The sequence below is a fragment of the Exophiala oligosperma genome (genome assembly GCF_000835515.1).
Source record: "Exophiala oligosperma strain CBS 72588 unplaced genomic scaffold supercont1.5, whole genome shotgun sequence".
NCBI classification, from domain to species: Eukaryota; Fungi; Ascomycota; class Eurotiomycetes; order Chaetothyriales; family Herpotrichiellaceae; genus Exophiala; species Exophiala oligosperma.
In genome coordinates this window covers 3,336,424-3,359,780 of record NW_015622822.1, presented here as the reverse complement: position 1 = coordinate 3,359,780, position 23,357 = coordinate 3,336,424, and the positions used below count along the sequence as shown (strand labels likewise).

The 23,357-nt window shown below is 50.2% G+C and overlaps 4 protein-coding genes across 4 annotated transcripts; 2 read left to right on the top strand and 2 right to left on the bottom strand.

The window, feature by feature from the left end:
• Nucleotides 1-2,684: 2,684 nt before the first annotated feature.
• On the bottom strand, nt 2,685-3,141 carry PV06_06478 (arsenate reductase (thioredoxin); the record flags this gene model as incomplete). Its single annotated transcript, XM_016407601.1, has 1 exon — nt 2,685-3,141. The coding sequence occupies exon 1, from the start codon at nt 3,123-3,125 to the stop codon at nt 2,685-2,687; it is 441 nt and encodes a 146-aa protein (XP_016263205.1). The 5' UTR covers nt 3,126-3,141.
• Nucleotides 3,142-10,464: 7,323 nt separating this feature from the next.
• Nucleotides 10,465-11,237, bottom strand: PV06_06477 (uncharacterized protein; the record flags this gene model as incomplete). Its single annotated transcript, XM_016407600.1, has 3 exons — nt 10,465-10,647; nt 10,711-10,853; nt 10,994-11,237. The coding sequence occupies 3 exons, from the start codon at nt 11,235-11,237 to the stop codon at nt 10,465-10,467; spliced, it is 570 nt and encodes a 189-aa protein (XP_016263204.1).
• A 6,579-nt stretch (nt 11,238-17,816) lies between these two features.
• Nucleotides 17,817-18,137, top strand: PV06_06476 (uncharacterized protein; the record flags this gene model as incomplete). The annotated part of the gene is made up of 1 exon (XM_016407599.1): nt 17,817-18,137. One exon carries the CDS (start codon nt 17,817-17,819, stop codon nt 18,135-18,137), a length of 321 nt encoding a protein of 106 aa, XP_016263203.1.
• A 2,856-nt stretch (nt 18,138-20,993) lies between these two features.
• PV06_06475 (uncharacterized protein) lies at nt 20,994-22,085 on the top strand (the record flags this gene model as incomplete). Its single annotated transcript, XM_016407598.1, has 1 exon — nt 20,994-22,085. One exon carries the CDS (start codon nt 20,994-20,996, stop codon nt 21,843-21,845), a length of 852 nt encoding a protein of 283 aa, XP_016263202.1. The 3' UTR covers nt 21,846-22,085.
• Between the last annotated feature and the right edge of the window lie 1,272 nt (nt 22,086-23,357).

Here is a 23,357-nt window from a genome sequence, read left to right as displayed (position 1 = left end):
GAACTTCAAGTTCGGTTGCTCCACACGACGATTTGGTGCTGTAATCCTCGAATTCACCAACCTTTTTGCATCGCCTCGCTGTCCATCAACCCTCCACCTTCAGCCTTGTTCCACGTGGCAACCCGTTCAGCTAGGGAGATTTCAACTCATCAGAAAAATCAATGTGGGACTCAAGAACGCCGTGAGAATGCACCAGTCCTGGCCATATTGACAACAGATCACAAGGGCAGAGGTTAAGCGAGATTAAGGTCAAGTTCGCAAAAACGGCCACACCGGTTGGATTGTTGGCGATGAGGCAATCGGCCAACAGTTTTGCTGTTACAAATGGACAAAGAATGCCAAGGCTGAGTCATGTGCATAAATGTATGGAGCACGCTTCCTTCTTGGCGTGTTTGTTGCTGCACCTCGACAAACGAACCGGCGGTCGCAGGCCACACACGTGATTCAAGCGATCGCGGGAAGGCAAAAAGCAGATCACGCGGAACAGTTGCGATCGCCCATAGAGTGGACCAGCCAACTTGGTATTTGTTTACTCAACATTAACATCCATGCCGATACAGTACAATAACAAAGGGACAAGCAGCAACAAGGTAATTCACGTCAACCCATTCATGGTGGCTCTCAATCAATCTGCGTCACTCATCTCTTTCCCTTCTTCGCCCTCGCACTCTCGATTCTGTTCTTGCCCTTTCCCTGTCGAATGCCGTTCCTTCCCGTCTTAATTTTCCTTCCCTTGTTCTTCTTCATTGCAGCTCGCTTTTGAGCCGGCAATCGCAGCCTGAGCGTGACTTTAGGCGGTTTCTCTTGCAACCCGATGCGCGGGCGGCAGTTCAGGTGGTTATTGGCGAAGCGACAGCCAGACAAGAACTATGACATCTTCCGCAGTCGTTTCAATCGAGCAGAACGGTTCACCGGCTTAGCGCTCGCTGGTACATCTTTTCGCTTCATTCAACTTGCCTTGGTCACGATATAGTATCCCGAGATTGTTGACCGTGTTTAGTGTCGAAGTGTGATCCGCTCCCAGCGACTTCTCCTTCCCAGCCAGTGCTCGCTGGTACATCTTCTCCGCCTCGTCCAGCTTGCCTCGGTCAGCGTATAGCAGACCGAGATTATTGACCGTGTCCAGTGTCGACGGGTGATCCGCTCCCAGCGCCTTCTCATACCCAGCCAGAGTCAACATGTACATTTGCTCCGCTGCTAAATGCTGAACCTGTTGAGCCAACAGCACAGCAATGAGGCAAGCTTTACCCAGTCGGTCATCGTCGAGATCTCCAAACGATGTCTCTGCCATCAATCAAGATCCCCCGTTGCTTTCCCCCAACCAAGTGTTGGACAGTCCGGAGACCGCATCGGGTGTTCCTCCCTTGATCATTAGTCCTACTTTCTAATTTTTTGATGTTTCCAAGTATTATCGCGAGACGCCAACGCAGCAATTTCCTCCAGCCCTGTAAGCCAGCCTCAGCACCGAAAACCTCATACAGACTTAGACCTGCATGAAGCTGACAGCCTAGATGCACGCCGAGAAATTGCACACATGGCGCGTGCTGATGACTATCGAGCAGAGCCACAAGACCACCATTTCGGTAAGGGCGACAGAGGTTTAAATCCCATTCCGTTGCTCGCACTGCTCGTGCCACGGTACATACAAATTCTGCAGATTTGACCGAGCACGTGGAACATCCCCTCAGACGTATCTAAGAGCTGATCACGGCAGACATCGTTGACGATGTAGATGGTGAATCTACCACCGATGCTCGACAAAATAGACCTTGTTCACTACCTTTGCAACCTAACCAGAGTAGTGTTAATTCCGAAAAACGGAAGCGGGCTGGTACGGAGTGGACCAGCCTAGATCGAATCGTGGAGAAAGTTGCGTGTCCTGATGAAATATATGAGGCACTGATGGCACGAGCTGGCAAGTACGCATCTCAAACCTCTAGACTCCGGTATCTGACGCGACTCTTTTACCACATCGCCGGCCCGCACCCATTCGAACAAGTCCGGGACTCGTTTTCAGCCATTCATTGCACGAAAGAGTTGGATTTGATCACGTTGGGGGGTCGCGTGAGAGCGCTGGAGCGATTTGTCCTAGCTGGGTCTGTCGAGAAACGTGCGCTTCTGGTGTGCCTCTGCGGCGAACGCTCCCGTCTTCAAATATGCGCTGAAAATGAGGGCGAAGGCTACTCCGACAGAGCGGCATTACACGAAATGGTGACTCGGCCTATCCGGCTTAAATTCGAGCAGCAAAGAATATGCTTCCAAAAAAAGAGGATTATAAACAACGTTGGACAAAAGCCGTAGTCGACTTGAACAGCAAGCATTCAGTACGCAGCTGGAGACGAATTCCAAACCGGCGTTTATCTGAATGCAGAAGCGGTTTGCGTTTGTACATTGGATTCCGTTCTGGGCGCTGCCAACACAATTTCGTGCGCAGGCAGGCTGGTTGTAGTAACCACAGAAAAAGATGGTGACTCGCGAGCGGTAATGGCTGGCCCCCCCAAAATTGGTAGCCTGCGGTGCCGGGAGAGCTGCAGCCAACGAGCAAGAATGAAAAGAAAACAGACCGCATTGTAGGCAGATATGATTTAGATACTGGACCGAGGAGCTCAATATCCTAACATTTGATTGATAAGGCGTTACGCGGTAATGCAAGCCTAGGCTCGCGTGCTGCAAAGCGTCGCCGGTCAGTCTTTGGCGCTTGCGCCTTCGCGCAGCCCGGCGGCGTATGCTTCAAACACCTTGCGTATCTCGTCCCGGACGCGGCGGAACTCCTCCAGCACCTGCTCCTCACTGCCTATGGCGTGGGCGGGATCATCGAAGCCCCAGTGATGGCGATTCAACTGCCCGGGAAAGATGGGGCACACCTGGTCGGCGTTGCCACAGACAGTGATGACGGTCGCAATCTGGCGGTCGAGAAATGTGTTCATGTGCTTCGATGTGTGGGCGGAAATGTCGATGCCGATCTCCTCCAGCACCTCGATCGCCTTAGGGTGGACAAAGCCGGCGGGGTTCGAACCCGCGCTGTGCACGTCGATGAGGTTGCCGGCGGCGGCACGGAGGATGCCTTCAGCCATGTGGCTGCGGCAGGAATTTCCAGTGCAGAGGATGAGGACGTGGGATTTCATGATGAACTGAATAGAGTTGCGGCAGGTTGAATAGATCAAGGATGTTTGCAGTGTCGCGATTTTGAATCCAACCTTCAACGTGTGGTATTAGCGTCGGAGTACTTGCCTTACCTAGCACTCCCCGCTCCTTGCACTCAGTTACGGGTGACTACATAAGCGGCCAGTCTTTCCCTCCTAGATTAGTCAGTTAATCAATCTCTTCCGCCGCTACACCACGTGATGACCATTTACGCAGCCAAACACATTCTTGGACCAGGTCTGACGCCTGAGTCTTCGAATAAAAGTAAAACCGCCTGCAGCACAAAGCCTAACTTGAGTAGGGTCGAGGTGTGACGCAACTGAGTGCCAAGTATTTGTCTCTTGTGATAAGCTTTATGGGGCTGCAATTCATCCGTACATCCGTCGCCAATAGTCCGTACATTGTACGGTACAAGGGTAAATATTAATCCTTACAATGCTTATTATTCCGTACAATCATCTGATTAGTCCGTTATACGGCGCTTTACTAAGCATACTCCTCCAGTAGTCCTGTTGTGCCACATGCCAATTTGAGAGGTGATGTCTGTCTGTGTCTATGGATACTTGGGCTCACTGAGCTCTCTATATACAAATGGGTATGCAATGTAGCCAAGAGGAGACTTGGTTAGTCATGGTTGATAACATGGTTATGGCTTCGGACTGAGGTAACGGTGGTTATGCGCAGAACGCCGGAATACGCCATATTGCGCCAAGGCTGAGTCACAGGGCTGAGTTTTTAGGTATAGCGTTGGTGACTTGGTCTGAGAAGGTTTGCGGTAGTCAGGCGGTCAGTCTGATTGGTGGTTGGCTCAACACGAATGGCCTCCAGTCGATCGACTAAATGTCGCATACTGTTCGTAGTGCCAGACAACGAATGCTGAAGATGCATGCTTGCCCTATTGTTGTTGAAAACCTTAACCAACCTATCCAATTTATCAATGAGCTCAGCATGGTTGATCGACATATGGGCTGGATACTTCGTTATCGTCTCACAGAGGAAGAGAATCGTAAAGGCAATCATATAGTTGAAGTATATGGGCAGTCCGCACAAATCAGATTGAATTTCCTTGTCTGTTACGAATGCCTGTAGGATTGACGTTGCGGAATGGATTGCAATGGTTGCGAATTCTTTGACATCAAGTTCTGACAGAGGATCTTTGCTTGGGCACCAGCCAACCTCCGAAATGCAACGGAACACAGGTACAATTTCGTAAAGTGATATTGCAAACGCATTGATTTGCGAGAGTGGTTGGCCTCAAATTCATTGATGAGGAGTCGGTCACCCCATTCGGTTTTCCAGGTCTCTATGGCGATATGTAGGCGGCGGACTGGGGGAATCCAACCATCTGACAGATCTTCTTCGGGGTCAAGGTAAAATCGGTCAAAGGTTTGAGTGCTTATGGACCAAATTTCCAGTTGACTGACGAGTCCGTCATCAACCTAGGTCACATATTCGGATTTAAGCAACTCTTTAGGAGAAATAATGGAGCCGAAGTACCAGGTTAAGGGGGGTCTTCCATGGGTAATCGATAACTGGTGGTCGCACACGTATATAAGGTAGAATAGGCGAGTATTGCGATAGCAACCTCTCTTATGCCGAGCGTTCGGTATGTATCGATGGAGGCTTAGCTCACCTGCAAGACAAACCGCTACATCATCGTCAAGTCAGCATTTGATTTCATAGACTGAGAGTGGTGGCGAAACCTGCCTGTTCCAGTGAGATTAGAGGATATGTCGCTTAGCCAAGACGCGGCTATGCAAAGGCCACGGATGTCGTCGGACGTATTTGTTTTTGAAAATATCCTAACAGATGCCAGTTGGCCGAAATGTCCGGGACATGTTTTGATATTGAGGCGAAAGATCGTGAAAGGCGCTGACAACACAGACTGCGGCGGTCAAGAAGGGAGAACTTTTGCAGATGCTGGCCAGTGAATCATGTTCTTCCAGGATGTTATAAAAGAAGCGATCGAGACGTTGGCGATACAAAGTGAAAAAGCCTTTTGCGTCTTGAAGAGTGATAACGCCACGAGCTATAAGGTCAAGCTCGTCGTCTGGTCTTAGATGCTGAGTGGCGGGTAATATATTGAGGTCCGTCATGATCTCAAGCATATTGAGGCTGCAGGGTCGTACAATAGAAGTCATGTTGCGATGTGCGGACTATGAATGGGTGTAGAATATTGATTCGAGATCTTAGATACTCTCTTTCACCTGAGATTCTCAGCATTTCTACAAGGGTTCGTGTTCAAGATTCCAGACACACGCAAGATCGGATTGTTGGGTTCTGGTCGATCCTCTGGGAGAATCTAGTGCCTCGCCGGAACAGCATCGGACGGTATCATATTGTGATTAATACTAATCATCTTCAGATTTCCTAGAGTTTGGTGCACTGTGCACCTTACAGCTGTGAGGGATCGGAGTAGCTCTGGTACCTTACAAGTCTTGCCAGGTGTCTCTAGAAGGGGCATAATTTGGAAAGAAGATTTTCTCTCAAGAATTTCTTATACGGCGCTGATTTGAATTGCGCAAATTGGCAGCTCACTAACAACAGCGGCAAACGGGGCATACACCGGTCTTGGTGCCGTTCTAAATACGGCCTCCACCTTTTCCTGCGCTCCTTTTTTCTCGCTTGGTGTTCACCTTCCAAGTAATCCAGACACGTAGTTGTTATTGCGCGCCGAATTCGCTGGGTCTATCCCTCCCATCGATGGCTGTGCGCTTTTCTGTGCATTGTATGCCGCCAAGGCATTCAGGTAGTGCCAAAGATTCAGGAAGTGTCTTTGCCCGTTCATGATGAAGTTTGACACAGGCAGAGTAGGCGTATCTAAAGACCATTGCACCAATTTATTTTCTGGCTGTGCCGGAGTCTGCAGTATTTATTATTGGGCATCTATAGGTTCTCCCCTGCCTTGTACATCGTTTTCTTGTCACGATGCGCGACAGCCAGGGCGCCGGCCTGGCGTGTAACCTTATATTCGGCTGCGAAGAGGGATTGGTATTGTTTTGCTAAGTAGTCTCAGAAATACGCGTCAGTGCACAGTGATTCCGGCTTAAAGCCTAGAGCGACCCGCAGCGGTTATCGTGGCGTGAAAATCTGAAATCTGAGATGAGACAGCCTGGTCTTTTTGTACGATCCTAGCATCTGTAACCGAATCGTCAGGCCGTACTGATCATGATTCTTACCCTGAAGACGTCATTCGACCACTTCATAAAGTAGAATTTCTCCTGCGTACATGACAGCGACAGAGATGGGTTCTTGCTAATGGTTGATTGGTTTGAAGTGATGGTTTACACGCAGTCTTGCAGGTATTTCATTGTGTCTGTCTGAACGCATGGAATCTGCGCCTCTGCTTGGTTTATATGTACAAACACGTGTAGTCCATACACCGGAAAAGGCTCCGACTGAGACTGTTGACAAAACCAATACATCGTCGGAATGGGTTGTTGAAACTCCGCAAGTGGTGCAAAAACAGGAGCCCACCAAAGGCTGCGTGGCAAGGCTGAGTATTGGTACAGAACCGGCGGCGAGGTCCGACATGGTGCTTCGAATGGCCTGACGGTGATTCTGCCTGGTTGGAGTAACTCTCCGGTCCAGCATGAAGTCTTTCTAGCGGAAGCTGACATTGGAGCTGCTAATCAGTGACATGGAGCTTCGTCTGTGGACTGTTGCTTTGCATTACCGTGGCGTTCAAGAGCTACATCATTCTAAGTTGTGATTCGATCCATCTACCGCCATATCAGACGGCTGGCAAGAGAGGATTCAACCAATGGAAGTCGGCGAAAAAAGGAGATTATATCTAGTGGCCGGATCCTCGGACATGGCTTCTTGCGAACCTGGTGGGCAGCTGTTATTGGACTTCGAGAGCTACCATTTTCGCAGGTAGAAACACCGGCGGAGAGGCGGGAAAGGTCGAAATCAAATTATTAGCTGATACTAGCACACCACGCGCAAAAGCGTTGGTGCAGTCAGTTCTCTCAACGAGCTGCGGTAAGCCTTGCTTGACAACCAACAATGAGCGGCTTTCTGAACGAGGCGAAACACGAGCACGCAAAGGATGAGTTACGAATAGGATAGCAACAATGGAGAAAAAATGAAGAATAATCGACATCCCGGCATGGTGAGGAGAGCCGGCAGGAATGGTCGGTCATCGACTACTCGTCAGAGCCTCTGGCGTTGTCATACCCGCTTGACCCGACTCCTTCGAGAGATACGCAATAAATATAAGAGAGCGTTGAATCTCCTAACCCAGTATCAATATCTTCTTCGCTCCCACGTTCGTCGTTAGCCTGTATCTCCGGCTCTTCTTTCCTGTCCACCAAGATTGTTAGCAAGCTTTTGGCATGGTCAATTACCTCCGCCGTCTACTGTCCAAACCGCCGCGGCATTGCAGCCGAAGGTCATATAAGGATCAATCTCCCAAGAGAAGTTGGGCATAGCAAATCACGATGCGATTGAGTCCGCCACGGGTTCCGTACCCATTCCCTCCGGGGTTCTCCCTTGTGATGCAAGGTGAGGAGATAATGAGACACAAGGCTTCTTGATAAGACATCTTAACTACACTCGAAGTCAAAATCCAGCAGAAAAATTTGGTGACGACTTGAGGGATCTCGCTGATCGCCGAATCTCAGAGTATCCCCAAGGCTTGATCATTCCTCATCCATCAGCTCGAAGACGAAAAGGATTCTAACCTGCAGTTTCGCTTCCTGCCGCAATCTAGGCCATCCAATACTTCGTGATGAGTATTGTGGTCGCGATCTGCAGCGATTCTCGCGGCTTCCTCCCACGAGGCTCCTTCAGCATTATTACAGATATCAATGGCTCGCTCCGATGTAGTAGAAAACTCCTCGAAGACCTCCTATTCATCGGGAAAAAGTCGACAAGAATGATGTTGGTGTCACATCTGGGGTCAGGAAGCTGGCGCTTCATGAGATGTATGGTCTCGAGAGTCATCGGGCCTGTGATCGGATCAAGGAATGCCTGATTTAGTTTGCTGCGGTTGTCGCGCTACTATGACAGCTGACACGGTGTCGAGAACCCATAACTGCCGACTTGCACTTCATGAAGTCGGTAGGCTGGCCGCCTTTTTCTTGAGTCGCCATAATGCGAACAAGAAAACGCTTGCGCAGATGTAAGATAAACCGGAGAATATCTGAGGATACAAATACTCCCGCTGTGAGTGACCACGGCGAAGTTTGAGAGCAATGACCTCCGAAACTGGGCAATCCGAATCAGGAAGCTTCCCAGATTTGAAAAGGTAATGTAGCGACAGAACGTACATGTAGTTGGCAGAATCACAGATATCCAGGACAGTGACAGGAGAGATTGCAACTCGGGGAGTCCTGCAACTTCAACACAGAGAGGGCCAATAGTCTTGCCATAGAGTCAGCATCGAGTGGTGCCGGGTTTCAAGAGTAGTATGGGCACACTTACAACCCAAAAAACACCCAGTATTGCTCCGCTGACGATGGAGAACACGAGGGTCGGTCCATATGTCGTTGAGGGAAGCCATATGACGAAACAAGAAATGCCGCAGGCACACGTAAGTGCGAGCGCTACCTCGAACCGCCCATATTTGTCGCTGAGAACGCCGATGAAAGGACGGCCAATTGCAGTACCTAGGTTGAGCAAGGCATTGATTGTCGCTGCTTGGCCCGGCGAGAGATGAATGGAGTGGGCGAAATCGGGCAATGAATATAGTAATACAACATATCCCAGCATGCTAATAAAAGCCCAGGAGAGAAGAAGCTGGACGTCCGTCCGACGGACAAGTTTCAAGTCGAACCCACGTTGGTGAGGGCGGATGGATTCATTTCGATTTCTCATCACTGCCGTTGCAGCGAGCAACATCGAACAGCTGACCAATGCATTGACCCGGAAAGACCAGGCCAAGGACACGTTCTGGATGACAGCGTCAGTCATGAACGAGAAAACTAGACCGCCAATGCCAGAGCCGGCGGCGCTGATCCCATTTGCCAGACTTCGTCGTTTCTGGAACCATTGGGAGATAATGGCGATACTTGGTACATAGGTGAATCCGACTCCAAGCCCAACCAATGCGCCTTGAGCGATGTAGAGCTGCCAAACCCTTGTTGAGAAGGATGCTGAAACGTATCCTACTGCTAGTAGCGTAATGCCGGCCAACATTGGTGGCCGATGGCTATATTTCCGTGTCAAAATGGTAACGAAAGGAGCTGCTAGCATTGCGAAAGTGAAATTGAACCCGCCAATGAGCGCAAAGTCGACCGGCGTAGCCTCGGGGAACACATTCTCTGAAAGGTAATGCGACAGGTAGATTCCGTAAGACTGCAAACATTTCAATCAGCAATCGACCCCAGCAGGTCACACAATCTTCTGAGAAACGTACGGCAACAACACCCCAAGTGAAGCAATTGACTGCGAAGCACGAGCCGACACATACCCAGCCATATCCGCCATCCTGGGGATCTGAGACAGAGGAGTCTGCGGTTTCGACATCGACGCGAACGATGTGCTGGGCAGAGTTCATAATGCGGGCTTACCTAGCAGCACAGAAGCCCTGAACAAATCTTCATCATCAGATGCACGCTAAATTTATATTCTACAAGCCATCGGACAATGACAAAGGGAGTCCAGGTCGAAGTGACCTACAAGAGCCACGTTGTGTTTCCGGTAAACCCCCCCGCACTAGCGATTCTGATCGGCCGATATGTCATCGATAAGTCGCCGATCGGCATTTAAATCATCCGTCGCAGCATTCGAGACCCGGTGTGTCACCAGCGCTTAAGCTATGGCGCATCGGTCTATCGTGGAGGGAGCTGCTTGCGACAAATTATATTGTGCTATTGAAGTGTATAATCCGACGGGGCTCCTTCGACAAGGACAGATCTTCTTCGCTACTAAACGAAGCAAGGGATGATCCTCTATATGTCAATGACGAGCCAAGCCGTTCTTCTGCTCCCTCATCAGGAGGCCGGCAGTTTACGAATGGGTAGCCCCTATAGTATCAATACATCGTAACTCAAATGACGAGTCTAATTTATGAATGCCTGCGTTCTCCATATGGCATGGCGGGCGAGCCTTGCATCCCACGATACCGGGAAATGGAACAAAAAGCACAGAACGCTCATAAACAAGGTATCCCCCATAGGGCCACTCCTCCATACCCAGTCAGATATGTGATCATTTGTGCAGGCTGAATCTTCAGGCAAGACTACATAAAGGCAACCACATGATAGGAAGGGTATTTTGTATCTCAATGCCTAAAGCTCAAGCCAGTGCGGTCGGGTTTCAGGCGCGCTCACCGTGGCATTTTTTGGGCCACACCACCCTAGACCTTTCGGCCTCTCATGAATTACGATGGTCGTTTTCGTTCTGAAACGTGAGGAGCTCAAACAGCAGTGCAGTTGGTAAATACGGAAACCCGATGAAGTCTCCTTCAAGTCCTGTAACGACCAGGACAACCTTTCCTCCAAGGCTGAACAAAGCGGTATCCCAGAACGAATCTGGATCATGTTTTGACAGCGTATACTTTGAAGACCTTTATACAAGAGTCTGCAAGCGACGCAATGGTTTGAGCTAGAAGACACATACCAGTCCTTTTATTGAAATCAATTTGTCCGCAGTCCACCTCCGGCAAATCAAGGCCATGACCAACTGTCGAGTCTCCCCAGTTGCGACAAGAGCTCGACTTGTCGCAGCAAAGGTTACTCGCTTCTCCTCCACAGCATTGACCTCTATTTTGACGATTTCCTGCAGTTTTGTAAATATTGAGATCATTTGGCTGTCCACGATCAAGACATTTGTTCATTTCAGGGAGACTCAGCTATGAGGACTCGATTTGCGATGCTACAACGGCTGGGTCAGGACAACTCACCACGAAATCCCGCATTACCGACGTATTTTTCATAGTCCTTCACTAGGCTCGCACCTGCGATACAACCGACATACAATGCCATGTTCGTTTTGAGTTCCGAGGGAAGCTCGCGCTTGAGGAGGATGTCGTTGATAGCAACACGCCCCCTTGGCTTGAGTAGAAGGAACATCTCGTTGAACACGAGCTGTTTTTCCTGCTCTGAAACAAGGTTGACCACGCAATTACTGATAATGCAGGCGGCCATTGCGCTTGGAAGGGGAATATCCGTGCACAAACAAGAGATTGTCTGCTGGGGTATTCTCCTTGTTACAATTGGCCCTCTCGAGCATGTCCCACAAGTTGTATCATCTGGACATCTCCTGGGATGAAGGGCTCAGCGCTCACCTTATTCATGTCAATTCTAAAGAGCTTGCCTGAGACCTCGACCTTCTTAGCTGCAAGAAATACGTCGAATCCGGCCCCACTACCGAGATCGACAACAATTTCTCACTGTTGATCATGAACTTCGTACCACGAGTCAAGATATTCCTTGAGCAACATTAACTAACCTCACTTAGGTTCGCTAAAGCCAATGGATTACCACAACTGAGCCTGAATTAGCGTCCTCAGGGATTTTAGTCAACTCTTCAGCCAAATGCCGTGGCAACTTTGCGTCCATACTCGCGTTCCTCAGACTTGGCCGCTGCACTATAGCGCTGTTGAACTTTCTCATAAATTGTTGTCGAATCCATTGAAACAAGCCGATGGGTATTGTTTGCCACACACTTGTTGAAGAGTAGTGTGGAAGTCCAGAATCGTGGAGCAGCTGGCAATGCGACACCATTCGAGCCTCTGGGAGATAGATATAGAGAGGTACTTCCTGTCATTCTACGCTCAGGTGAGCCTGAACATTTCTGCCCACTGCTACTAGCGCTAGTGTGGCATGATAAGGGCGGTTGTGCTTACCGAACCATTCACCTAAGGACCCCCTTTAACACAAGAATGGCGCGAAAGCTGCAACTGGCATCAACATGCCGAATCAGAATAGGTAGAGACTGATTCATAGGAGGATAATGCAAGATGATGACCGCTCCGGATACGGGAATCCAATCAACACTCATACAAGCATCAATTGGGTGCATTGGCCCAGTAAGAATTGCGTTTTTCCTGAACTTGATGGACCAATTAGACCAGAACTCAGCTTTCCATGTGTTCCAGAATTAGGAGAAGGCTTGACTGGGATGGGGTAAGATCGGCGAACGCTTTGGCACGGCTGCAAGTCGATATGTCACATGTCACCAGGCCCGGCCGTCCGTCCTTCCTCTTCAGAAAGGCAAACATGTTGGGGTCTAAGTTCCCATTGGTAAGAGTCGAAATCCCCCTATCCATTTTAGATTCGATGCTAATGGGAATATCACCGCGAAGCGTTTGGTCTGCTAGTGATTGTATCCAATCCTATGCAAAGTTAGATATGAGACCTTGCATCGCATTTTTGCTCATCGCCAAATTTGGATCCAACTCGGCTTCAGTATCCTGGTCAATTGGATCATCGCACCTCTTCTCGCAGTACTTTACCCTCTCCGAAGCCTTCCTCAATCAATTTACTGACGTCGATGAAGCTTGGACTGGCATACGCGTTCCTACCGGATAAGCCTGAACTCAGAAACGGCCTAATATTCGTTAGATTAGCACGCTGGATTGCTAAAGTAAGCTCACCTAAGCTTGTTAAATGACGATTGCATCTTAACTGACCAAGTATATCACAGGTTTTGGATCTGGAGAGGGCTTGCTGGGGGAGATAAGGAATACTGCGCCATTCTTGTGGCCGTCAATTCTGTCCTCCTGATGATCCTCTACGCACACCTTAGCTATCCTTTTCGTCAATGTTATTAGTGGCGGTGGAGTCTCCCCAAGTTTCCTACTCTACAGTCGTACGCAGCGTTGGGGTCTTCCTCGGGATACCGCTTGGAGCCGCCATCGCTACTCGCTTCATCCCCAGATCGATCAACGCCATCTGGTACGAGAAGAAGTTTCTGAAGTGGATCGCTCTGTGGTCACTCCTGGGACTTCTTTACACGATTCTAGTCCTGTTCGCTTCACAGGGAAAGCAAGTTATCCACCTAATCGTCTCTGTCGTCCGGGTCGCTACTCCACTTGTTGTGTTCTTTTTTCATCCTTTTTCTCTGACTCTTCTGGTCACGAAACGCCTCGGATTCGGCTATAAGCTCGCAGCTACTCAGAGCTTCACTGCGGCCAGCAACAATTTTGGGCTTGCTATCGCTGTGGCGGTAGCCACGTTTGGCGCCAATAGCGATGAGGCACTCGCGACTACTATAGGACCATTGATTGAGGTTCCATTTTAGATCTCATTGGTGTACGTCGTGAGATGGGTGGCGGGCCGTTGGAATTGGATGGATTGATCATATAGTTCTATGGCGAATGTGGACACGTCCTGATACCACCTCTGTAAATCTTAAGATTCCAGCGTAATGGAAAGTCATCAAAATGTAGCCTCAGAACGCTCTTTGCTGAACTGGTTGACTCTGCAAATTTCGATCGACAATGGGAGAATGTAATCTTCGCGCACACTGCACGCACTCGTCAGGCGATTTCTCTGACTGTGGGAGACTTTTCGGCTATGAGCACCCAAACTTTAATTTCATTCTATGCCAAAGTTCAGTCTATAACCGGTTCCAGAGGCTCATATATTTTGCCTCTTTGAGACCTCTGCTTCTATATCAGTTCTTCACGAGCTCGTCCCGTTCGCTGAAACGGTCACTTAACAAGGCAAAGTGCGGCCGCATGATGAGGGTGTACTTCACAAATTCCTCGGCGCAATCGACAAGCCGGTCTCGATTGCCTCCTGCCATTAATCTCGATCCGCCTTCGTCTGCATCCTTGTCCGTAAACAAAGTGTAAGCCTGCGGAACGGATGATTGATTTGGGATCGTGAACATCCTCATCCATCTGCCCAAGATGCGAAGGCTATTGATCGTGTTGAATGACTGGGAACCACCAGAGACCATCGCTAGTCCCAAGGTCCGTCCCTGCGTTGGCCGTACCGATCCCGTACTGAGAGGGATCCAGTCGATTTGGTTCTTGAACACGGCAGTTAAATTACCATGTTGCTCGGGCGACACCCAGAAATGTCCATCGCTCCAGCGACTGAGCTCTCTTAGCTCCTGCACTTTTGGATGGTTGTGCTGTTCATCGTCTTTTACAGGGAGGCCATGAGGATCGTAGATACGTACATCACACCCAAGCCGCCAGAGGATGCGAGAGATTTCGAAGGCCAATAATTTCGAGTAGGATCTATGCAATGAGTACACGATATACTGGTACGTCTAAAGGACCGTCTTACCTCTGACGCAGGCTCCCGTATAAAACCAAAACCTTGATCCTCTCGCCTGTTGTTTTGAAGTCATTGTACGCCAACTCGGCCACAGTTGCGAGTTCCAGCCTACTGACCCAGTCGTCGTATTGTATTCTGTCGGGAAGAAGAAAAGGTCGATATCTCGAGCGTAGAGTAGAATCGTCAATAGATGCCGGTATGGCAAGTGATCGAAATGCAAAATCTGGATGCCGTTGAGGTTGGAGGACCACCCTCATGGACACTGTATTGTTAAGGTCTCCATTCATTGACGGGGTTTTGAGATTCGAAGGCAGTGAATCCTGCCGTTTGCAAGAGGTGGAATCATTTGCAAGCGTGGTGGCCGTCGTCATTGTTGCGTGTGTGAATCTGGATGTCGTTCTAGGACTGAGAGACACAAAGGGTTGTGTAACAGGTAGAGAAAGAGGAGTCAAGCGCCGCTTCGCACCAATATTTGGGTAGCGCATGCCACTCTTCAGAGTGCAGAAGGTCACTAAAACGTACAACTGCAGCGACCTTTGCAAATGCTTCGAGCAAGGATTGCCTCAGCCGACAGATGAGAAAAGTCTGGCTGGAAGCCGGACACTTAGTCACTCAACGATTATGATTGGTTAATCTTGGTTTCGGAGGAGCTGGAAGCGTCATTCTGAATCAGGGGACCAGGTTTTCGGCAGTGTGGATCTTCTCTGTACTTTTCCGCTCTTTCCCGCTCTTTCTGTAGCCCATTATGACACCACTTCCAAAGACCTCCCCCCCTGTTATACGTACACAATTCCATGAAGCAAAATCGAGCACGCCACTATCCGAACCCCTCTGGCGGTTTTGTTGTAAAGCATGGCTGCAGGAGTAGGTAATATCCATCTTCCGGCCTTCAGCTCAGTTTACTCATTCGTTGAAGGGCTCATTCCAGCGACAAGCAACCGTTAGAAACCGTGTTAACCAGCGCAATTTTCGCGCCCGGCGTCAAGCATATATCCAAGAATTGGAGCTGCGTCTGCAGCGCCTAGACAACGACGGAGTTCGGGCAACAAAAGAAGTCCAAATTGCAGCACAGCGCGTGGACAACGAGAACCGGCTCCTGCGATTGCTGCTCAGAACGCAGTTTGGTGTCAGCGACTGCCAACTAAACGAATACCTTGCCGGACATATCTGCGCCAGCGATGTTTGCACTTACGGGTTCCGCCGAAATGCGGACAGAGATCATCCATCTAAAAGATTGAAGGAATCCGTGTCAACTCAGATAATTCCAGCCAGACGTGAGCAGCCGGTCAGCGCGAAAGCGAGCCAGGAATCAGTGAGAATGGGAGAAGAACCACCGCAAGTCCTTGTAGCAACGTCGCAATATCCTGAAGGCGAATGGACGTCTATCGTTATCCCAGCATCAGGGACGGACTCGCCACAACCTTTACAGCTTGACTCACCTGCTGACTTACTTTACACTGGCATCCCGATAGGGTTGGGAGAGCCGTCTCCTTTGGAACTCGAAGAATACGAGCGTGACTATGGACGGGGCCCTACTTATTCCTATCATGCTCCCTCCAACAAGAAAACTGCTCCAGGCTCCTCTCCGTCTGCGAAGCGAGCCGACGCTCACGCTGGGGAAACATCGTGTGTGGAAGCCGCGAAGATCATTGCGACTTTACGAGGCTGTAATGTCGACGAGGATATGTGGAGCGAACTTGGCTGTAGAGCGAAACAGAGCTGTAGGGTGCAGAATATCTCGGTTTTCGAGCTTATGGATAAGGCTTAATCAAAAACTACAATCCCAAAGTGATATATGCGGGTATAGACACGATGAATCTCCCTCACATAGGCACCATATTAGGTATCGGACGCTGACCAACGCTGTGAGTCCTGCAACAGGGCTCGGCACCCTGACACCTGACAAGGACTCGTATGTCCAACGAGTCGCAGCTCAAGCACCTGAATACGCAAATAATAACCGCATCTGCAGGGACCGCTAGAACACCCTGTGCTCACAGTACATGTGGCTGGATGAATGGAAAATTGTGACTATCACTTTTTCGCGGTGCTGCCCTTCCGTGGAACCCATAAACGTCGCGCCACCCAGACACAATCGGTGATGAGTAGATCCTCAATCCTAAACCGACCTGGGTCTTGCGATATACCGCCCATCCCGAACGGTGCAGCTCGAGTAGAGCTCATACTCGTAATGCAACAGCAAGTCCTCCTGAACTACTGGGATAAGATGTCAACTGTGTACAATTCCGAGGCACCAGGCTAGGCTACATGCTGGTGTATTTCATGCGTGGGTGTAGTATCTGGCATAACGGGACGAGTTGTCGCAATGACAAGTGAGGGCTGCAGTGCCTCAAAAGCATCATGTGATTGTAACTAACTGACTAGAAGACAAAGAGAGTCGACAAGCGACAGAGTCATAGACTCGAGAGGTGGGCGGCGCGCTCCTTGCGCTGGTCCCTTTCAAGCCTAGCGTACCATGTGACAGTGGGAGACTCCCTTGGCCCTCGCACCTCGAAGACGACGTATACGGCGATCCCGAGCTTCGGGAGCTTGACAAAGAGATGCAGGCACTCATGCGAGCCGAAAGCGGCGGCAAAGCTCGCAGTTCGGAAGGACACCTTTCGTACGCCAGACCTTGGATTAGATTAGAATCGTGAAAAGGCTTGCCTCGATGTTTGTCGATACGGCTTTGAACTATTAAATCACCTAGTGTCGGCATGCGCCCGTATATTTGCCAGTCATTGGTTACGTCAGACACGCACTGCCAATTTGCGACCAGGTGGCTAGGGCCTGGCCACTGTCATCGAAGTCTCGTCCCAGAACTACGGCCTCTCGAGGATTGCTCTGGGCTTTAATTTTGATCTAAACCAGATATATGTTCTAGAGGATTCAATCTCTACTTAAAACGACCTGGCTGGAGAATTGAAGGATTAATACGACTGGTCCAGCGTCGATCCAGGTTCTGCAGAATAGGCTAAGGTCATCGAGGGTGGTCGCCTTTACCGTAGCAGCAACCACGGGGGGTACGGGCTCTGAGAGGACTCCGCCTGAGAGGTTAGGACGTTCTCCTCGCCAAGTCTTTCAACGACAAATGATCGGTAAGCGCCTTGATCCCATCAAATGGCGGACTTTGTCTAACTTTATCTAGGCAACGGTTGTCGACCAGAAGAAAGAAGCGTCGAGTCTATATAGCGCCGCTTGGCCCGCCCATCTTCCTCCTGCAATTCGGCAGCTCACCGAAGTTGATCAAAAGCTTTGTAATATGTCGAGCGTCTTAGACACTACTCACCAGACTCTCTTTGAGTTCGCCACTTACGCCGAAGGCCTTGCGGCACATGAGCACGCGTTCAACGAGGAACGAAGAAAACGCATCGAGTGTGCTCAAGCGTATGAAAATCTTCACACTCAGCACAACAAAGCGATTAATGGCCTGCATGCGACGTACAGCAAGTGCTTATCACTTTACCACGAGCTTGAAAACACTCAAAAGCCATGGAAACCCTGCAGGGGCATACTCAAGAGCAACGGCCAGCCGGAACCGGCAGCAACGCAAATGTCAGCGAGTCGGAAAGGGAACGACTGCATTCCAAGGTCGAGGAGAAGGAGAAATCCGAGAAGGCACGAGAACACCACGAAGCGTTGGCCAATGCAGCTGACCACGTCTGGACGGCCAAGCAAAGAGTCGATGAACTCGAGAACTTGCGTGGGGCGTCTCCAAGCCACACGGCTGTGCCAAAACCGGGATGGGGGAGCCAACAGATCTCGAAAGCGGAAGCAGGCTGCCTCGAAGTAGGAAGCTGGAGATACCAGTAATGTTACAGTTGGCAACGAATATTTGGTCCGTAGGTTAGTAGGTATGCTCAAGGTACGATTCTCACTCTATGCATTTAGCCCGAGATCAATACAGCACTTCATGCGGACAAATCTGGACTCGATATTCGTTCTAGAATATATTTTTTGGTGGTGAAGTGCCTTCGAAGGGTTGTAGCTGCCTGCCAAATTCTTGGCTCTCGATGACCGATAGCTGCCCTCCACTCACGAGAAGCATTGTCCGAGGATCCGGCCACTAGCAATCAGACGCATACGAGAGGAGGCATTCTCAAGTCGAGAAAATCATCTCCCTTTCCACGACTTCCTTTGATTGCATCCTGGACTCGATAGAAATTCATGGCTTTCGTGGTGTCCTCTCTTCGTTCAGGGTCCAAATCATTTCGATGTAAGCGGTTCTTGGTTGTCAGGCTCCAGCCTCTGGAATTCCCGAATCGTCCAGTCAAAGATGTTCTCGTATACGAACCCTTGTCGGCGGAAGAGCTTGGTGAACATCTTCCGGAAGTGCTGATAGTCCGGCCGATCCTCTTCGCGCAAGTTATGCACATAATAGAACAGTTAACGAACTCAGTGGTGAAACCAGCAAATAGTTCGCTTGCACTGGCTCCTGGCTTCGCCTTCGAGGTGAGGCTGAATCTTGGGAGGAGGCCTCCTGATCAAAAAGGCGGCTGTGGCTGACCTGCCGTATCATGTATGCCGCCTGGCACATGCAAAGCACAGATTAGAAGACTTGCGTCATCTGGAACTCAGGCGGCAAGGACGCTAAGCAATGTCGCGGTGGCTAGGGTGCGAAGATGCGGCAGTTATGTTTCATATCATTTACAGGCTACAACCGGCATTGTACTCGGCTGTTTGTTCTTCTGTCGAGAAGTACCTGACAGAGGTGCCTCGTGGTACGAGATAGCAGCACAGGCAGCGGACAACAGCATTTGTCGGTGTCAAATCGGTTCAGGTTGACCCTTGACAGTTGACAGGAGACAGCGGCACAATGCTACCTACGGCGGGAAGTGCATGCAAGAATTCGAGCAGGAACAGTTTCATTTACGAAGCTTTTGAACGACATCCCACACCACTTGCGTTGGCTCTGCTATCTAACCAGGCCGTCATTTGACGGCATAAACTTGATATGAAGCTACCCACTCGTTGAGGTCCAGCTCCTTGCCAACCTCCGCAGTCTCGGTGCAACATGGCTTCAAGCCATTCTTCTCGGCACAACAGACGGCACCTTCTGTTTCCTTGTTACAACAACTCTCCGATTCCTTTTGTTCTGCGCAACAAGCAGGGGCTCTCTCTGCCTCGTGATATACATTCAGGTCTTTCTCCGTATTAATGAATCTGATAGCATCATCTTGGAATCCTGCCTTGACCATCCACTGTCGATACTCGTCAACGAGACTGGCGCCTGCCACGCATCCAACCAAGAGAGCAGCATCGTGACGGATGTGATCTGGCATTGGTTTCTTTGCCAGAATGTCACTGATCGCGACTCGCCCGCCGGCCTTCAACAGTCGATGTATTTCTTTAAAGACCTTGGGTTTATCCCCGTCTGGGACCAAATTGATGACACAATTACTGACCACGAGATCCACCGTCGAATCTTCAAGAGGAATTTCCGAGATCGGGGCTTGAATAAATTGCACGAATCCCTCCGGCAAGTTTGACTTCGAAGCGTTCCTTCTAGCCAGTGCGATCATCATCTCATTCCTGTCGACACCATATATATTTCCACTTGGGACGGGATTCTTCTTCAACATCTGGTTAGCTGCAATGAGGCAGTCAAGCCCTCCCCCAGATCCGAGGTCAAGCATCTGTAGAGGCGTCAGAACTTGTACTGGGATGACCTGCACATTCAGTACAAAGAACGGAAGGATAAAGACAAATCAGACATGCCCTTGAAGGCGCTTCCGGGTTGAACCTATACAGGTTTAAGGGATATAATAACTTACGGTTTCAGACGGCTCAAGATTCACCGTCGCTAGTGGATTGCCGCATGATACACCAAGGTTTGTCCCACTGGGCAGTGATGCAAGATCTTCTCCTGAGTAGCCGAACGACGAAGCAATTCGTGAAGCCTTGGATAGTTGAGCTTCGTCTCCGTGAGCCTGCAAGGCGATCTCAGAGTATCGAGTCTGAACGTTCTGATAGATTGAGGCAACGTCCATGATGGTTTCCGTTTGAATGTATACGAAGCTGTGATAACAATAAAATAAAACGAGTTCTACAGTGTTTCAGTTTTCAACACCAGAGGACGCTTTGAAGATGTTCATTCTTCCGGACTTCGCACTCTCATTATGTAAGCAAGGCGACATGTCATGGTCCCTAAACTATTGGCTTACAACAGCAGAATTTCGCAATTGAAAATGGCAGACCCCGGCCAAAATGCTGCTCGCAAGCGCTAGCGCTACTGCACGTTCACATGTGGCCTCTTGATGTTGCAGAGGAAGCGAAAACCGGAACCGTCCTAGGACGAATCACGCCGACAGGGTGACAGCTTCTTGGCTCACAACGGGCATCTTTCGAGGTTCCTTAGGGGCAAGAAATGACGCAAAAGATTTTCCTCTGCTAACGGCAAATCCTTCTCTAACTACCAACGAGCCTGCCCAAGAAACTATGAGCACCATCCCAACTTCCCAAATCAATTGTCCCTTGTATTGAAAGCTGAGAATCCTTGGCTACTCTCGAGCGAATCGAATCTGGCGCAAGAGCAAACGTGGATCATGTGCCACTAGTGCTTGCGGAAATCCGTTGTCGGACGACTGGCTTCGAAAGAACCTGAGCAGAGCACAACAGATCCTGGCTACACTTCAATCCGCGCACTCGGTCCCTTTCCCATCATTGCAAATGACTTCCTCCTCAGCACCGACGCTAACAGAAGCCTCGAACCTGAATCGCAACACCCTCAATCAAAGGGCCTCTCGAGCTCGAAGGCGGACGTATATCCGGGATCTAGAGCGTCGCTTGCACGCTCACGAGGCTCAAGGCGTGCAAGCCACTGCGGAAGTGCAAGCCGCCGCGCGGCGAGTTACGGAGGAGAACCGTGCATTGAAGGAGGAAGTGAGGCTTTTGAGGGAGAGGAGCGAAGCTTTGGAGAAGGCGCTGCTAGCTAGCAATAGGACTGAGAAGGACGTGGGAAGTGAGACTGGGTATCGTGGCTGCGGCAGAGGTGGAAGGCTGAGAGGAAGCAAGCGTGCGCCTAGTACAAGGGCAAAATCAAGGAGAACAGGCGCAACGAGAGCATCACCTGATTATCAACAAGCACTCACGACACCCGCCGGTCTGGTACCAGCTGTCTCAATATCGACGAACGCTCTGCCTTCTCACCGTTCTGGGTTGTCAACGTCTACACCCTCTCCTATCGCAGCCACGACGCAGCTCTCAAATGCGGAAGCCAGCATGACATCGACTTACGAGGACGCCATGATACTCATCACTTCTCCTTCAGACTTTCCGACGCCAGACCTGCAAGGCCATCCAGCTCCGGCACCGGAATATACCTATCCATCACCCGCTCCAACCCACTCGCCTTCTCCGTCCCACTCTCATCCAGGATCTCAACCCGAACCATGCAGACTCCCCAGTAGACCAAACAGCACGCCCTGCCTGCAAGCCGCGCTCATCATCGCCAGCATGCGCGGCATGCCTAGTAACGATATCACCGTGGAGACGGAGATCCTCCCCGAGCTCGGTTGCTAAGGCCCTCTTGAGAGGCCGAGGTGCGTCCCTTCATCGTCGGAGAATTGTAGCAGTCACAGAAACAGTCAGCGTGGGTTTAAAGCTAACGACGGTGGGGGTCCTGGAGAAAAAGAAGACATGACTTCTGCCTGCGCAGTTGACAATGCGAGGTTATTCGGGATCTTGGCCAGGGAAGGGTAGAGTCGCCTAGAGTAGTCTAGGAGGGAGCGAACATTTACAGGCATCCAATCTCATGTTTATGATACCGGGCATTGGCGCTCAGGTCGACACCAGGGACACAGGGGAGAGATAGGTGAGCGTGTTTTATCATTAGTGTCATTAATCTAATGTATGTTTCCTAAACGCTGAATTTTCATATGCCCCTTGCCGTAATGACCCCCCGATGCACAGCGCCGAAAAATCACCATATGCGCCGTGCGCTATGCCCATTTAGCAAGCGAAGCCAACAGCGCCGCACCCAAACACATAATCCCGAAGGCAGCCTCCACAGTCTCAGACGTTGCTTTGCGCATCGAATTGCTGACCATGAACTCATGTGCCATTTAACTCCAGCAGCCCAGTATAGATTAGAATCCCGGCGGATACCAAATTAAACACCCCGTTGACAATGAGCGAAGTTTGTGAGCCGGGAGGAGAGCTCTTCCGAAAACCGACGCCGACGGCGATGGCCAGTGGCGTACTCAGACCGTAGGACAGGGCTAGAAGGTTCGGCGTCCACCATCGACCTTTCGGCCAGATGTCAGCGCATGTAGGTCTGCCTAGCTCAAGGAAGGTGCTTAGCTGGATTCAAGTACTCTGTAAGGACAGTGAGCGTCGATAGTAACGATACCAAGGGCAGTGACCAGAGCGACAGGAAGCTCCTCTCAGGCCAATGGCCAGCTGGGGAAGGTCGAGCGATCGAAGCGCACGTGACACCGGCATTTACAAAGATATTAATTGATGATGCGGGGCGATTCACCACTGCTTCGTTTCGATTCACTGCATTTCTTGCATTCAACTCCTCAAGACCTGAAACTCATGGGGAACCAGTTGGATTCGATACTTGCTCGCTGGCCTTGCCGCGTGAGGGCATGTGAAATTGGAAGACTTGTTTGCTCCGCCAAAGTACAGTGCATCGGAGATCTTGTAAACTGGTGCCCACACAGTCTATGAACTGGTAGAGAGCGCCTATTATAGGCTAGATTGTCGCCACTGGTAGGTTGCTTAGGTGCAAATTTGCACCTATTGCGTAATCCTATGGCGTCCAACACTCTCGTTGCAGCGATGTTGTAGTGTCCTGGCACCAACGCGATCCGGATGTCGTGACCTGCCCACGGCTGCACCGAATCACTTCGTGGACTCGTCGCACCATCCGCTGGCCGCTTCGTCGTCCGGAGCTGGCAATGGTCTGCAGCGCTGCTTTGCTGTAGATACACTACAACTATCTTTTTCATTGAGTTACGGCTACTAGCGTCACGCTTTCCTACATCTTGACTAAATAGTGCGATTTCAATCACCAATCACCAAAGGGTT